The sequence below is a fragment of the Papio anubis genome, chromosome 6, assembly GCF_008728515.1.
Source record: "Papio anubis isolate 15944 chromosome 6, Panubis1.0, whole genome shotgun sequence".
NCBI classification, from domain to species: domain Eukaryota; kingdom Metazoa; phylum Chordata; class Mammalia; order Primates; family Cercopithecidae; genus Papio; species Papio anubis.
Window position 1 is genome coordinate 128,596,022 of NC_044981.1, and position 17,200 is coordinate 128,613,221.

Here is a 17,200-nt window from a genome sequence, read left to right on the forward strand (position 1 = left end):
ACAAATATGAGCCAGGCATGGTGGCACACACCCGTGGTCCCATCTACTAGAGAGGCTGAGGTGGGAAGATTGCTTGAGCCTGGGAAGCGGAGGTTGTGGTGAGCCATGATTGCACCACTGCACTCCAGACTGAGGGACAGAGCAAGACCCTGTCTTAAACAAACAAACGTGATATCCCTACCTCATAGAGACTACTTTCTAGTTGGGTAAATCAATAATAAACGCAGAAAAAGTCACATAATAAAACTAATATGCAGATAATTGAAACAGAGTGAATGACGAGGAATGGCCAGCTACTGGCTACTTTTGGTCCATGGTCCACTGTGTCAATGTGATTTTTTTTTTGAGACAGAGTCTCACTCTGTCGTCCAGGCTGGAGTGCAGTGATGCGATCTCAGCTCACTGCAGCCTCCACCTCCCGGGTTCAAGCAATTCTCCTGCCTCAGCCTCCCAAGTAGCTGGGACTACAGGCGCACGCCGCCACGCCCAGCTAATTTTTGTATTTTTTTTTTTTTTTAAGTAGAGACGGGGTTTCACCATGTTGGCCAAGATGGTCTTGATCTCCTGACCTCGTGATCTGCCCGCCTTGGCCTCCCAAATTTCTGGGATTACAGGCATGAGCTACTACTCTCAGCCTATAAGATATTTACTGGGAGATCCGAATGACAAGAAGGAGCCAGCTATGTGAGCATGAGGAGGAAAGCATTCCAGGTGAAGGGCACAGCAAAGGCGAAGTCCCTTGGGCAGACACTGGCTTCGCCTGCAAAGGGAACAGAGAGCACCACAGTGGTGCAAACCTGGAGGGAGGGGGAAGGTAGGAGGAGAGGTCAGAGGGGCAGGCAGCAACCTGATTAGAGAATGTTAGGCAGGTAAGAGACACAAATTGTGCTGCCTGACCTTCAAGGAACTCAAGGTCCAGAGAAACACCTGAGATTTAAATAACTAAACACACAAATTCCTGACTGAGGGATCCAATGCCTGGGGTGGGGGGTAGGGACAGGTTATTCTAAAGAATCAGCTGGGTGTGGGGCATTATTATAGGAAAGCATGCCAGGAGAGTAGTCTGGGCCTCCAGAAGTTCCTTCTGGGTTTATTTTCTCCCAGACATCATAGAACTGTACAATATCAGAGCTGCAGAAGACGTTCCAGCACATTCCTCACTTGAAAAACTAGATAATCTAAATGATCAAACATGCCCAAGGCTGTACTCTAATGACATTAAGGCATAGCTGGGCCTGAGGAAAATTAGAAATGTCTGTAAGCTCACCTTTGCTTTTGGGAACGTGCAGTTACGTTTTACAAAATATAGACCACGTCCTCCCTGAGTACAGCAACACCGCCCATCGTGACATCCTTGTTAGATCCAGGGCTTAACACAGTGCCCGTCAAGAACCCATTCACATTACTGGGTACAAAATACAGCCAGACAGATGGAATAAGTTCTAGTGTTCGATATGGCACTAGGGAAATTAGAGTTAACAATAATTTATTGTATATTTCAAAATAGTTAAAAGGGAAGAATTGGCATGTTCTCAACACAAAGAAAAGATAAATGTTTGAGATGTTTGAGATGACGAATATCCCAATTATCCTAATTTCATCATTACACATTGTACACATGTTTCAAAATACCATGTTACCCCCAAATATGTTCATCAACATATATCAATACAATAAATCAATACATGAAAGAGGTGCGCCACAGAGATCTGAATGACTAAAACTAACAGAGGCCAGGCTCAGTTGGATCTTGTTCCTCTTCTCATTCCTGCAGGATAAGCTTATTGACCTAGAAAAAGCACAATAAGCACTGACTGGCCTCTGATCTTCTTTCAATGACTCCCTCCACCCTCTCAATAGGTCTGTATTTCTGTATTTGCCTTCTGTTGTTTCCTTGAGCAAGTACAAACTTTCTTGAGTTAGTTTCGGTTTGCTTTCTACTTTTTCACGCTAAACTGCAGTCTTTGCTGCAAACACTTGGTAAACAAGTCTTTATTCAGTAATCATGGCATTTTGTTTCTTGATACAGCACATTCAGGAGCACTGTCTGTGAGGGAGACTGAACGGAGGAGGGGGAGGTTGGAAGAACTAAGTGGATAATCGTTCAGGCCTTTCACAGAATTCCTATCACATAGGCTTCGCCTTGGCCCAGCAGATTAAGTGTCCCATACTGTGCAAGTGCCTTACTCACAGCCCATAATCGCTTGACGTATTATTGTTTTGATTCGTTGGAACCCTTTGCACTGTGCGACAGTGTTCTGTTTGTACTTGTGACGTGTGTAGGGTGGGGCTGGCAAATATACACAGATCATATTTTCTACTTAAAACTCCAACATGAGAGAGGCGCTTACTAAATTCTTTATTTCCTTTTTTTTTAGATGGAGTCTCGCTCTGTTGCCCAGGCTGGAGTGCAGTGTGGCATGATCCCGGCTCACTGCAACCTCTGCCTTCCAGGTTCAAGGGATTTCCGGCTAATTTTTGTATTTTTAGTAGAGATGGGGTTTCACCATGTTGGCCTGCTGGTCTCGAACTCTTGACCTCAAGTGATCCACCCGCCTTGGCCTCTCAAGGTGCTAGGATTACAGGTGTAAGCCACCACACCTGGCCTATTTCCATTATTTTTCACAACTTATATGAGGCAAGTATAACTCTCCCTGCTATACAGATGACAAGATTAAGGGTTAGAGAATACCTTGTCTAAAATTTCATAGGTATGGCTAGTCACAGTGGCTCACACTTGTAATCCCAGCACTTTGGGAGGCTGAGGAGGGCACATCACTTGAGCTCAGGCGTTTGAGATCAGCCTGACCGACATGGTAAAACCCCGTCTCTACTAAAAATACAAAAATTGGCCAGGTGTGGTGGCGGGTGCCTGTAATCCCAGCTACTTGAGAGGCTGAGGCACGAGTATCGCTTGAACCTGGGAGGCGGAGTTTGCATTAAGCCGAGATTGCACCACTGCACTCCAGCCTGAGTGATGGAGTGAGACTCCATCTCAAAAAACAAAATAAAACAAAAAACTCACAGGTAGCAAGCCTCAGTCGTTGCCAACTAGACTGACATCCCCATAACTGTTTTTTCCATTGCTGGTTACTATTACATGTATCTTTTGTTGTTACAACTGGCATGCAGAGTTCACAGGAAACAGTCCTTAAGTCCTTAGGGGTGGCCCAAGCTTCTGTTGCCTCCTTCTAGATTGATTATAGGCTCAGAAATGGGAGAGATTTGGGCCGGGCGTGGTACCTTATGCCTGTAATCCCAGCACTTTGGGAGGCTAAGGCGGGTGGATCACTTGAGGTCAGGAATTTGAGACCAGTCTGATCAACATGGTGAATCCCCATCTCTACTAAAAGTACTAAAATTAACTGGGCATAGTGGCACGTGCCTGTAATCCCAGCTACTCAGGAGGTTGAGTGGGGAGAATTGCTTGAACCAGGGAAGCAGAGGCTGCAGTGAGCTGAGGTCACGCCACTGCACTCCAGCCTGGGCGACACAGTAAGCCTCCTCCGTCTCAAAAAAAAAAAAAAACAAAACAAAACAAGCAAACAAACAGAAAAAAAGAAAGAAAGGAAGAAAGAAAGAGAAAGAAAGGGAAAGGAAAGGAAATGAGAGGAGTGGGAGAGACTTGGAGAGAGATTTATACTCAGCAAATTAAAGCTTTCAGGTTTCACTTTAGTTTGACAAAAGATGTCCACCAGAAATCCAGACTCCTTATTTACTATTGGCCCTTTGTAAATAAAGTGGGGGTGAAAGAGAGCCCTTTATATTGTCTTCGTGTCAGTTACACCTTTAATATGTGTGTCTTAGGAAGGATTCTGGCTGCTGGACTTATGGGGGAAGTAGATGCCCATGTAGGTTTACCTTAGAGAGAATGGAGAGGAGGCAGGCCAGGCCAGATACGGCGAGAGACCTCTCACCCCAAAGCTTTCAGACCTGTTTCTTGTTTGAATGCTTGACATTTTATCATTGCAAATTAATTTTTTTGAGTTGAAAAGTGGCCTTTTAAAATGCAAATGCCTAACAGTAAAGGTATGTCAATAATATATGGCTTTTAGTAAGGCCACAGTTGTTTTTTTTTTTTTTTTTTTTTGAGATAGGATCTCACTTTGTTGTCCCAGCTAGAGTGCAGTGGCAAGATCTTGGCTCACTGAAACCTCCAACATCCTGGGCTCAAGCAATTGTCCCACCTCAGCCTCCCAAATAGCTGGGACTACAGGTGTGCCACCATGCAAGGATAATTTTTGTATTTTTTGTAGAGACAGGGTCTCACTATGTTGCCCAGGCTGGTTTCAAACTCTTGGGCTCAAGTGATCCTCCTGCTTCAACCTCCCAAAGTGCTGGGATTAGAGATGTGAGCCCCTGCACCTGGCCACCACAGCCCTCTTGAGTTTACCAATAGTATTAAATGTTGACTTACAAATTTTTCCAATTTACTCTTCTGTCCGGACCAATGTATCATTTTCCATAATCATATGGAAAGTTCCCTGGACACCACTTTCCAGGTCAATCCTGAGAACCAAAAATAAAGTTGTCACATACATACGATTCCTTACTTATCATATTGCATTCTAGCTGGTGGTTTTTTTGTTTTTGTTTTTGTTTTTAATCATTGATTGGATTATAATAAATCAGACATTGACAATATTGCCAAGATGGAGATGGGTACGTTTTCAGCCTGAGAAAGATCTGTTGGTCTCTTGCTATCTAGATTCTCATTCCTCAGGTGAGGCGCAGTGGCTCACACTTAAAATCCTAGCACTTTGGGAAGCTGAGGCAGGAGGATCGTTTGAGCCCAGGAGTTTGAGACCAGCCTGGGCAACACAGTGAGACCATGTGTCTATAAAAGACAAACACATTAACTAGGCATGGTGGCATGTGCCTGTAGTCCCAGCTACTCAGGAATCCGAGGTGGGAGGATCACTTGAGCCCAGGAGGTTGAGGCTGCAGTGAGCTGTGACTGTACCACTGTACTCTAGCCTGGACAACAGAGTGAAACTCTATCTCAAAAAAAAAAAAAAAAGCTTTTCATTCCTCCCATGTCAAGGATTCCCACTGGCTGCTTCTCTTTAATTTATCCCCTGAATGACATAAAAAATTTACTACCAAATCATGTTCCTACCCTCCCATCAATTTTCCTATGGGCTTACTTTTTAGAAGGAATGGGTGTAGAATATTATCCCCTCTGTCTTGGAAAAAAATATGAGCCCTGCATAAATGAAATAATTAGTTTTGTGGGTTTTAATAACTTTTAACACTATGATTATAGATAGTGTTATCTTAGTTACCTGCTGTATCACATTCTTATCTTTATGCATGTCAATTTTGACAATTATGAATATGGAAGGTAATAATTACTATACAACCTGTGTCTATAAATAGACATTTAAATAACCACCATTGCTAGTGACTCGTCTATCATAGCTATAATGAATAAACTCATTTGTCATCATCATTTTCTGTTGGATGAATATTGTAAAAAAAAAAAAAAAAAGACATGGCTTTGCTGACAACCTTCAACAAAAACTGATCCATTCAGTTTCTCTCTAGAGTAATAATTATGTTTTCTATAATTATAATAATTATGTTTTCTGGTATTTCTATGTGCTGTTTTGACGGTGTTCCAGGGAAAGATTTGTATGCGCATCAAACAATGAATCAAAAAGTATGGGAACTTAAACTCTGCATAGGATTGTTCTATAATTGATGGTACTTTGAACAATATGAAACAATTATATTGCCTTGTTATCAATGGAAGATAACATGCACGGGGAATCATGAACATTACAGCTGATACATTTAAGAAGTGTCTTAAGAGTGAATATGGTTAAGTCCTTATAAAAATATTTTCTCTAATATGTTGAGAAATATCAGTAATTTATAAGCCTTTTAAAATTAAATGGAAAAAGTTGTATCTTTGTGAAGCTCTCAGGTTTTAGCATTGATAGTCCATCAGACTATAGGGGAATAAAATCGAAGAGTGAAAAAAAAATTTTCTGAAGCATTAAAATGCACATGCACTGGGAAACATTTAGTTTCAGTGCAAGCTTTTTATCGTGGTCAATCATTCCCACTTGAGGGTTTTTGACTGCAGTTTTCCCAGCACCGAGACATAAATGTGAGACCATTCGTTTGGAGGAGTGGGGGAAGTAATTAGCCTATCTCATATCAAGCCGTCTATATTTTCTATGACTGCACGAGGCGTTGTAGAGAAATTCTCTGGACCAATAGAATCTCAGGAGGCAAGTGGGGGAAGTCGCCTATACAGAGCAAGTTCTGCCAGAGAACTCGATCGCCCTCTAGGTTGCATTTACAAACAGTTCGCGAGGCTACTCTGACCACTTCGCCACCAGGGAGTAAGAGGAAAGGGGCCGGATTCCTCCCAGTAGGAGGACTATCTGGACCAAAGAAAGAGGCTGGCGACAGGAAGGAAGGACAGATCAAGCGTTTGAATAGCAGCTACAGGGCAACCTAAAGCCTGTGCAGTGTTAACAGGCGCGCGTCACAAACAGCTCCCCCGTCTCCCCCTCCCCCCAAGCACCCCTCCGCCGTGTGTCACCTTCCTGTTCGGAAGTCTTAGTAGGTTGCTGGGACAGAACAGGGGGCGCCTGCTCCACCCATCAGGTATCCGGTTGGAAGAAAAGCCAGTCTCAACAACTTGATTCTCTCGGTTAAATGATAAGTTTAGCCGACCATCCGTCTCCAAGTGCTGAACATTAGGGTAGGGGAGGAAGGAGCACATCAGACGTTCCCTTTCTTTTCCAACCACAAATCATACGGTTGCATCTATTCTCTATTCCGCGTAGAGCCTTCGACTTGAATTCCACGTTCCTCCCGGAATGCATGCCACAGAGCCTCTTTGAGAAAATGAACCCTGTGCATGTGTTTTGAATTTTTTCTGGACTGATATGTGAGGATAATCAGTTAAGTTACATTTCTTGTGTGTCGTGCTGGGGGTGTAATAAAGCTAGGACGCTGATGACTGTAATTTTCTGAGTGATGTTGCAATGGGGAGAATAAATGGCCCAGGGTTGAACTTTGCAGCTTGCTCCCTTCCTGTATTTAAATTGCCTTGATATAAAGTGGGGTTCATAACAGAACAGGGATAGCCGCCTCTGGCTCGTGCTCTCATGTCATCTCAGAGCTTCCAGCTTATCAGAGGCATGTAGCAGGGAAGCCTACTTCAGCCATAACTGAGCTCTACCTCCAGCCTCCAGAAGTAATCCCCAACCTGCATATCCTTGGGCAACCCGAAGAATGAAAGAAGAAGCTGTAAAATCCCCTTTGAAAGGTTCGTACTTACAGTACTATATTTTGCAGATGCCTCAGAGGATTTGGGGTTACTTGACATGGGGAAGGCACATAAGGTGGGGTGTAGGAGAGGGTCTCTGGTTGTAGATTTCTTAATTTAATGTTTGAAAACAAACATGCAAAAGTCTGTGTGCAGGTTGATGTTTCTGGACAGCCTAAGCACAATTTGCTCTCTCAACAGGAGAAGGAACCAGGTGGGAGCAGGGCTAGGCTGAGCTAGGCTAGTTGAATGGTGGGACATGACGTATGGGTGGCATTGGCAATAACAAAGTCATATTCTATGACGATTCCGTGCAAAAGGAAGCAGACATAGGCCAGTTACTGTGATTTGAAATTGCCTAAACATTGCTTTAGGTTGGCATGTCAATTTCAGGTACTAGTAAGTGCTTTTTTAAATTTCATTTTATTTTTATTTTTTGAGACGAGTCTCGCTCTGTTGCCAGGCTGGAGTGCAGTGGCACGATCTCGGCTCACGGCAACCTCCGCCTCCCGGGTTCAAGCGATTCTCCTGCCTCAGCATCCCGAGTAGCTGGGACTACAGGCGCACACCACCGGGCCTGGCTAATTTTTCTATTTTTAGTAGACACGGGGTTTCTCCATGTTAGCCAGGATGGTCTCGATCTCTTGGCCTCGTCATCCACCTGCCTCGGCCTCCCAAAGTGCTGGGATTACAGGTGTGAGCCACTGCGCCCGTCCCCAGTAAGTGCTTTTTTTTAAGTGTGGGCACTAAGAAAACGTTCCCAGCCAGACTCCAGGAAAGAGAATGTGTGTTTCTCTTCTCTAGGTTTGGGACTGTTGCAACAAAGCAAACCAAGAAGCAGTTGAGACTAGAGATCACTTTAGGGCAAGTGGGGGTGGTTTTGCCTGCAAAACAAACCCCTGCCCAAGACCAAGGAAAAGGCGTTTCACATGCTATTCCTGGTTTGACAGCTGGTATTTCGGGACTGTGCCAGATCCAGTAGGCAACTTTAAAATGGCAGAGCCCTTGGCAGCAAGAGGTCATGGCAGGGCAGCCACCGCAGACAGCAACAGCGAGCGCCAGGTACCTGGCCTTGCGAATAGTGGTAACTTGTAACTGCCTGCTCTGGGCCCAATCGCTGCGCTCGCGGCTTCCCAGCCAGCACTGGCTCACGTCCCCGCGCCGGCGGTCAGCCTGCGGCTCCCAGACATCCCCCAGTCGCGGGGTTACTGGAAGGCACCGGCATCGCTGCTCTGCAGAGCCCGGGCCGCCGCCTCCAGCTTCCCTCCCTTCCCTGCCCTGCCTTCTGCAGCGGGGTCACCCGGCTAATCTTTCAGGATAAAGTCACAGTTTCTGTGGGACTCGAGAGAAAGAGCGAGGTGGCAAAACGAAGACAAGCCCTGGGGCAGCCTTGAGTTAAATCCAGGGAGGAGTAGGGATGATTTTAAGATCCTGTATCGTGACCTGCGGGGTTTTCAGGTGGGAGAGCGGGAGAGCAGGCCCCATAGAGGAATCGAGGATGCCCAGGTCACGCCAGGTCGGTCTCCGGGCAAAGCTACCCCCTCCCTTCGCTTGTTACCTCCTCACGTGTTCTTGGCATGGCAGAGATTAAAAATGCAAGGAAAAAAATTACATGCGGAACGGACAAAATGTTCTCAGAGATTACTTTAGAAAAAAAAAAGTGAAATGCAGATTGTACTTTTTCCTTTAGAGCAGAGACGACTTTTATTTCCGCCCCCTCCCCTCCACATTCCTGACCTCTCCCTCCCCCCCTTCCCTCTTTCTTTCCTTCCTTCCTCCTCTTCCAAGTTCTGGGATTTTTCAGCCTTGCTTGGTTTTGGCCAAAAGCACAAAAAAGGCGTTTTCGGAAGCGACCCGACCGTGCACAAGGGCCATTTGTTTGTTTTGGGACTCGGGGCAGGAAATCTTGCCCGGCCTGAGTCACGGCGGCTCCTTCAAGGAAACGTCAGTGCTCGCCGGTCGCTCTCGCCTGCCGTGCGCCCCGCCGCCCGCTGCCCGCTGCCCATGGGGGAGATGCAGGGCGCGCTGGCCAGGGCCCGGCTCGAGTCCCTACTGCGGCCCCGCCACAAAAAGAGGGCCGAGGCGCAGAAAAGGAGCGAGTCCTTCCTGCTGAGCGGACTGGGTAAGCGCGGTCGCCGGCCCCGCTGGGGACTTGGCTCACTTCCCCAGAGCGGCTCGGCTCCTGCCCGGCTCGCGGGCTCGTCGGCAGGGGCAGGCTTTCGTCGGAGTTCTGGGAGCCGGGGTCCCGGCGGCGGGAACGGGAGGACCTGGCAGGCAAGGTCGCGCGCTTCGCCCTGCGCCCCAGAGATAAACCCCAGAGGGTGGCGCGCACCGCCGGCTTGGGCTGAGGAGGGAGGTGGGGGTCCGGCCGCAGGACGGCGCCAGGCCGGGGAAAGGGAATCTGCAGGGAGGGAGTGAGCGAAGCCACCGTGGCCGCCGCGCACCCGCCGGGAAGCGCCTCGGCGCTGCGACCCCGGCTTTCTCGGGCGGCGGAATAAATGAGAGGTGGAAAACTACCCTGGGCTCTCCGGCCCTCCCCGCGCCCTCCGCTGGCGCGTTCCCTCTCTCCTGCCTCGGGGGCCGATGGAGGCTGATAACGGCCCCGCGCCAGGCCCTCCCCGGACGGTCCTCGCGCCCCTGCCCGGGGCTTGCCCTCTCAATGGGGACAGAACCGCCCGCCGCAGGCAGCACCGCTGCCAGCAAACCGCGAGGCGGTCCGGGCGGAGGGAGGGGCGAGGCGAAGGGCGGGGCCGCTTCTCATTGTCGCGCAGGCCCCGCCCCCGCGGCGGTGCCTCGCCTATAAGACCGAGCGCGCGGTCCGGCGCAGCATACACCGAGCCGGTCTCCGAGCGCTAACGTCTTGCTGTCTCCCCGCGGTGGTGATGACGGTGAAAACCGAGGCGGCTAAGGGCACCCTCACTTACTCCAGGATGAGGGGCATGGTGGCAATTCTCATCGGTGAGTGCAGGAATCTGGCGGGACTTACGCTCCAGGAGACTCAAAGTGGAAATTTTTTGAAAGTCCGGCATCAGATTAGTGTATGTGGCTCCGGACGTTATGAAGCCGTCTAAACGTTTCTTTATTTCTCCTCCTTAATCCACAGCTTTCATGAAGCAAAGGAGGATGGGCCTGAACGACTTTATTCAGAAGATTGCCAATAACTCCTATGCATGCAAACAGTAAGTTTGACGGGATTTGAGGAAATAAGAATAACTAGTCTGGTTTGAATTTGCCAGCAGTAAACATTCTCATCACGGCGTTTATCGGGAAGGCGAAGACTTCTTCTGGGGTGGGAATCTCTTTTCTCCTTAAATTTTAATATATTAGACACATTTTAAGCTTTAAAGTTAATTTGCTGTTTTGGCTTGAACTGGAGATGTAAGATAAATGGTTCGTGTCGGCCGAATTCACGCCCTTTCTCCATGAGCAACAATCCTTATTTCTGTATTTAACGGGGTTTATTATTTTCTTTAACTGAGTAATATATTGGGGTATTTTCAGTTTAAACACCGAATTATCCGGGTAGAAGACGGTAGAGCCAGAAACTGACTTTTGATGTTGGTGTGCCCCCTAGTGGCGAGCTGGATTCTGAATCGTGCCCTTTATTCCCTGCAGCCCTGAAGTTCAGTCCATCTTGAAAATCTCCCAACCTCAGGAGCCTGAGCTTATGAATGCCAACCCTTCTCCTCCAGTAAGTATTTTCTATGTGCAGTGCCTCTGTGGAGAACTGTAAAGGGAGTCGGTTAGTATTCCTGCCTTAATGGTTTAAAATAGCATTTCTAGAATTTAGTATCAAAGCAGGAATGCTTCATTACTTTATGGCATAACAAGTGATAACAAATATTTAAGTATTCAGTCAGTATTATTTTATTTTTTCGTGGGCGTATTTTACCTCCAAAGTGGATTATTTTAAAAGGCATATTTCATTAAAAAGTTTTATCTGTCCGAAACAACATGATTGTGTGCAGTTTCCATACTCATTTGAAATGACTTGTGATGAAATGTAGTTTTGAATGTTTATAGATAGATGTATGGTCATTTGCCCCAGTCATTTGTAGATGTAACATCTTCTACATCGTTTATATTATAGATGTCTTCCTTTGAAGCAATGATATTAAAAGAAATCCTTTTCTTTTTTTCCTAGCCAAGTCCTTCTCAGCAAATCAACCTTGGCCCATCATCCAATCCTCATGCTAAACCATCTGACTTTCACTTCTTGAAAGTGATTGGGAAGGGCAGTTTTGGAAAGGTAATTTCAAATCTGAAGATCTTTTGGTACACTTTCTTCATGTCCTCATTTTACATTCTCCCTGGATGAGGATAGACAAATGATTTTTTTTTTAAATTGAAATTTCAGGTTCTTCTAGCAAGACACAAGGCAGAAGAAGTGTTCTATGCAGTCAAAGTTTTACAGAAGAAAGCAATCCTGAAAAAGAAAGAGGTATGAGATGTGCTTGATGAGGTTGGCATTGGAGGTAGACACTCCTTGAATAATCTTGATCTTGGAACTTTGGTGCCAAGTTGAAATATGCCACTAAATCTGAATTGTCATTTTCCTAGGAGAAGCATATTATGTCGGAGCGGAATGTTCTGCTGAAGAATGTGAAACACCCTTTCCTGGTGGGCCTTCACTTCTCTTTCCAGACTGCTGACAAATTGTACTTTGTCCTAGACTACATTAATGGTGGAGAGGTGAGCAGGGGGAATAGAAGACGTCAACTCTTAGTGTCTCTGCATAGCCTGCTTTGTTTTAGTTTGAGAAGAAAGTTTTCAAAGATACTTGGTGGGGAGAATGTTACCAGAATTAGCATTTCCTTCAACCTATCAGGTTTATAGTTAATAGATTACTTGGGGCTGCTTCCTGCAGTTGTTCTTTTGCTGTATATGTCAAAACTAATTAAGTTCATTTGCAACCCAGCCTGACTTTGTTCTGTCTCTTGCAGTTGTTCTACCATCTCCAGAGGGAACGCTGCTTCCTGGAACCACGGGCTCGTTTCTATGCTGCTGAAATAGCCAGTGCCTTGGGCTACCTGCATTCACTGAACATCGTTTATAGGTAAGCCTGAGAGCTCTTAAGGCTACCTGTTTGGGTATAAAGGAGACATAGCACTGCCTCTTTCATAGGGCCTTAAAATAATTTGTGTTTATGTGCAACTTGGTTGCCTAAAACCAGATCCCCTAGCACGTGAGCTGGCTTGACTTCGTGCCAAGGGGGAATCAGCCAAGTAGGATTGTGCCTAATCCAGAATAGATGAGAACAAGGCTCCCTTTTTTCTTCACTATACAACTACAGTGAACATAAAATGCCTCTAATACCTTTAGCAATTATCTTTAAGAGGATATCTTAGGAAGTGAAATTAACTTGTGCAACTACTTTTCTATTCGCTTTTTTACAGAGACTTAAAACCAGAGAATATTTTGCTAGATTCACAGGGACACATTGTCCTTACCGACTTCGGACTCTGCAAGGAGAACATTGAACACAACAGCACGACATCCACCTTCTGTGGCACGCCGGAGGTAGGCGCCCTCTTGGTTTGGTGCCTGGTTTACCCCCGCCTTCCAGGAGAGAGATGTACAATCATGGCTTGAAGTACCAAGAAGAGTAAACTCCTTTCAGAAATTTCTTAGTACATTTCAGTGCAAATAAAATACATTCGCTGTTTGATGTAGCAAGAGAAATCCCAAGGCCTTCTGTTGTTTACTGAAAAGTAGCTGTTTGTAAGATCTGCATCATAAAAATTTTCTAAATCCCCAAGTAAGAGATACCGAGTGCCCAGCAGTTTCCTAAATGTTAGTACACATAGGTAGCCAGTCACCCTCAAGAAGTCCAGCAGTTTTATCAGGAAGGAATCTAAAGATATATGTCTTCCAAGCTGGCTCTGGGTCTCTTAGCTTTTTCTTTTTTTTTTTTTTTTTTGAGACGGAGTCTCGCTCTGTCGCCCAGGCTGGAGTGCAGTGGCGCGATCTCGGCTCACTGCAAGCTCCGCCTCCCAGGCTTACGCCATTCTCCTGCCTCAGCCTCCCGAGTAGCTGGGACCACAGGCGCCCGCCACCTCACCCGGCTAGTTTTTTGTATTTTTTAGTAGAGACGGGGTTTCACCGTGTTCGCCAGGATGGTCTCGATCTCCTGACCTCGTGATCCACCCGTCTCGGCCTCCCAAGCTTTTTCAAACTAAATGTGTGGTTGTGGGATTGCCTGCTTTCACCCGTTCTGAACTCTTGTTTCCCTGGTCTGTCTTTCAGTATCTTGCACCTGAGGTGCTTCATAAGCAGCCTTATGACAGGACCGTGGACTGGTGGTGCCTGGGAGCCGTCTTGTATGAGATGCTGTATGGCCTGGTGAGTGGCACTTTGGGAACCATGGAACACTACCCGCTCCCTACAATATTGTCTTCACACAGCCCATGCTTGGCCATTGTGTCTTGCCCTTATCAGTAGGCTTATCAAATGCAGCTAAGAGGCATATTGGTCATTTTATATATCATAAGAATAATCGCTTACCTAGTTATTTTGTGCATTTCACATTTTACTAGGTAGGACCACACTTAACCTATGTGGTGGTGAAAAACTACTGCTTATTAACATTGCAAAGTAGACACTTAAATAGCAAAGGAAAAGAAAGCATCGAGGTGGGGAGAGTTTCTCAAATGGAGCCTAGTATTTATTGCAGTTTACATCTTTTTCTCTGCCGGTAATATATGCCATACAAAACTTCCAATTAAGCCTAAAGTAATTTTCCCCTTCTTTCAGCCTCCTTTTTATAGCCGAAACACAGCTGAAATGTACGACAACATTCTGAACAAGCCCCTCCAGTTGAAACCAAATATTACAAATTCCGCAAGACACCTCCTGGAGGGCCTCCTGCAGAAGGACAGGACGAAGCGGCTGGGAGCCAAGGATGACTTTGTGAGTGACGTGTTTCTGTTCTCTGGGGCCAGCGGGGACGTGCACTAGACCTCCCTGCCCTTATTGAATGCACCTGTCTAAGTTAATCTTGGGTTTCTTATCAACAGATGGAGATTAAGAGTCATGTCTTCTTCTCGCTAATTAACTGGGATGATCTCATTAATAAGAAGATTACTCCCCCTTTTAACCCAAATGTGGTGAGTATCTGTCTCTTCTAAGTACAGTGAAGCCCAAAGGGCATTCCTTTTAATTCAGGATCGTCTGGGGGAGGGTTGGAAGGAATACATTGGCAGATGTTTTCTCCATAAACCCATTATTTTTCCTACATAAAAAGTACATGTTTGTGTCCCAACAAGGCTCCCGTAATTTTTAAGCACATTTATCAATAAAAGCATCAAAAGGCAAAAAGTGAACGTTATTCTTATGTTTAAACTGTGTGTAGCCTTTTGAGATTTTGTGCTTGAAATGGGTGATTATGGAAGTTGATGTAAGACTTAAACTTGGTATGTAAAGCCTGGTCAGGATTTCCCTGTCCTGTGTCCAGTGTGAGTTCTTGACAAGCATGTTTTTCCCTTCCCGTCACAGAGTGGGCCCAATGACCTGCGGCACTTTGACCCTGAGTTTACTGAAGAGCCTGTCCCCAATTCCATCGGCAAGTCCCCCGACAGCATCCTCGTCACAGCCAGCGTCAAGGAAGCTGCCGAGGCTTTCCTAGGCTTTTCCTACGCGCCTCCCACGGACTCTTTCCTCTGAACGCTGTTAGGGCTTGGTTTTAAAGGGTTTTATGTGTGTTTCTGAATGTTTTAGTTAGCCTTTTGGTGGAGCCGCCAGCTGACAGGACATGTTACAAGAGAATTTGCACATCTCTGGAAGCTTAGCAATCTTATTGCACACTGTTCGCTGGAAGCTTTTTGAAGAGCACATCCTCCTCAGTGAGCTCATGAGGTTTTCATTTTTATTCTTCCTTCCAACGTGGTGCTATCTCTGAAACGAGCATTAGAGTGCCGCCTTAGACAGAGGCAGGAGTTTCGTTAGAAGGCGGACGCTGTTCTAAGAAAGGTCTCCTGCAGGTCTCTCTAGGCTGTGATGATGAATATTATGAAATGTGCCTTTTTTGAAGAGATTGTGTTAGCTCCAAAGCTTTTCCTATCGCAGAGTGTTTCAGTTCTTTATTTTCCCTTGTGGATATGCTGTGTGAACAGTTGTGTGAGTGTGGTATGCCTGATCACAGATGGATTTTGTTATAAGCATCAATGTGACACTTGCAGGACACTACAACGTGGGACATTGTTTGTTTCTTCCATATTTGGAAGATAAATTTATGTGTAGACTTTTTTGTAAGATATGGTTAATAATTAAAATTTATTGAAATGGTCTTGCAATGACTCATTCAGATGCTTAAAGAAAGCATTGCTGCTACAAATATTTCTATTTTTAGAAAGGGTTTTTATGGACCAATGCCCCAGTTGTCAGTCAGAGCCGTTGGTGTTTTTCATTGTTTAAAATGTCACCTGTAAAATGGGCATTATTTATGGTTTTTTTTTTTTTTTTTTGCATTCCTGATAATTGTATGTATTGTATAGAGAAAGTCTGTACATTGGGTTATAACACTAGTATATTTAAACTTACAGGCTTATTTGTAATGTAAACCACCATTTTAATGTACTGTAATTAACATGGTTATAATATGTACAATCCTTCCCTCCTCCCATCACACAACTTTTTTTGTGTGTGATAAACTGATTTTGGTTTGCAATAAAACCTTGAAAAATATTTACATACATTGTGTCATGTATTATTTTGTGTATTTTGGTTAAGGGGGCAGTGATGGGTTAGTTTAAAATTGAAAACCATGAAAATCCTGCTGTAATTTCCAGCTTAGTGGTTTGCTCCCAACAGCAGTGGTTTCGGACTCCAGGGGAGTGTAGGATGGTCTTAAAGCCAACCTAGATTCCAGGCCTCTTTAGCAGCATTTTATGGTGTCTTTCATTCATAAATCCATCCAAAGAAATCCTTTGCAATTTACTCATCTTGCAAGGATGGCTATGAAGTAATGCTTCCTGTATTTATTGCCCGTCCTGTGAAGTTGGACTATTTGTCCTGACATTTGGCTTGTCTTCAGTAACAGGTCATTCTTTCCAGAAATATTTGAAAGCCTGCTCTGGGCTGGGCTCTGTTCTGGGTGCTCAGGATATCGTAGTGGACAAAACAGACAACTCTTTGCCCTTCCAGAGCCTGATGAAGGCAGACTTAAAGCAGTTTGTTGAGATGGAAATTGAGAAATAGTCTCTGAAGTCTGGGAGAATGCCACTCAAGAGGGTGAGAATTTTTTTTTTTTTTTTAAAGACATGGTCTTCCTGTCGCCCAGGCTGGAGTGCAGTGGTGTGATCTTGGTTCACTGCAGCTTCTGTCTCCCGGGTTCAAGTGATTCCCCCACTTCAGGCTCCTGAGTGTCTGGGACTACAGTCATGCACCACCATGCCTGGCTAATTTTTGTATTTTAGTAGAGCTGGGGTTTTACCATGTAGGCCAGGTTGGTCTCAAACCCCTGGCCTGGCCTCAAGTGATGTGTCTGCCTCGCCTTCCCAAAGTGCTGGGGAGAATGTTTTAAATAAGTGGATATGTTCCCAAAAAGCTGACCTGGCTGGATATCTGGTTTCTGAGAGTACCTGGAGTTGACCCAAGTCCACAGTGGGCTCAGTAAAGGGACCCTGAAGGAGCTCATCCCTGGCTTGGACTGAAGCCTTTTGAGCCAGTGTCTACCTAGCACCCTAAGGGCCCAGCAGGCTCTGGCTCTGGGGCTGCGTGGCAGAGCCCACTCCTAGAGCTCACCCCACTGTGATATGCTCTGCGGGAGAAAGCAAGGTAGCACCATCCTAGGAGAGCTTGAGTCCGAAGTGTTTGTACTTTTTCACTCTTGTACGCCTTCCACACAAATACCTAACAAATAATCAGGGAATCCCCAAACAGTTGATGTTGCTGCTGCCTTAATTGCACAAACCC

At 45.7% G+C, this 17,200-nt stretch overlaps 1 protein-coding gene and 1 long non-coding RNA gene across 5 annotated transcripts in view; one reads left to right on the top strand and one right to left on the bottom strand.

The window, feature by feature from the left end:
* SGK1 (serum/glucocorticoid regulated kinase 1) overlaps nucleotides 1-15,978 on the top strand; it is a 150,223-nt gene extending 134,245 nt beyond the window's left edge. The window contains exons 1-12 of one of the 4 annotated variants that reach the window (XM_003898156.5): nucleotides 6,628-7,288; nucleotides 10,392-10,467; nucleotides 10,904-10,979; nucleotides 11,433-11,537; nucleotides 11,646-11,729; nucleotides 11,849-11,980; nucleotides 12,232-12,344; nucleotides 12,685-12,808; nucleotides 13,535-13,630; nucleotides 14,042-14,197; nucleotides 14,305-14,394; nucleotides 14,783-15,978. In XM_003898156.5, coding sequence (XP_003898205.1) covers nucleotides 7,255-7,288; nucleotides 10,392-10,467; nucleotides 10,904-10,979; nucleotides 11,433-11,537; nucleotides 11,646-11,729; nucleotides 11,849-11,980; nucleotides 12,232-12,344; nucleotides 12,685-12,808; nucleotides 13,535-13,630; nucleotides 14,042-14,197; nucleotides 14,305-14,394; nucleotides 14,783-14,950 — 1,254 coding nt within the window. In that variant the 5' untranslated portion in view covers nucleotides 6,628-7,254 and the 3' untranslated portion in view covers nucleotides 14,951-15,978. Of the gene's footprint in view, nucleotides 1-6,627; nucleotides 7,289-7,973; nucleotides 9,411-10,032; nucleotides 10,247-10,391; nucleotides 10,468-10,903; nucleotides 10,980-11,432; nucleotides 11,538-11,645; nucleotides 11,730-11,848; nucleotides 11,981-12,231; nucleotides 12,345-12,684; nucleotides 12,809-13,534; nucleotides 13,631-14,041; nucleotides 14,198-14,304; nucleotides 14,395-14,782 lie in introns of those variants that run through there. The other 3 variants (XM_003898155.5, XM_003898154.4, XM_021937835.2) reach the window with 3 other exon arrangements.
* Nucleotides 1,538-7,377, bottom strand: LOC103884023. Its single transcript, XR_646465.4, has 3 exons — nucleotides 7,301-7,377; nucleotides 4,418-4,509; nucleotides 1,538-1,789 (listed from the first exon to the last, which is right to left on the bottom strand). It is a non-coding gene; the product is annotated as an uncharacterized LOC103884023 (long non-coding RNA).
* Nucleotides 15,979-17,200: the final 1,222 nt, after the last annotated feature.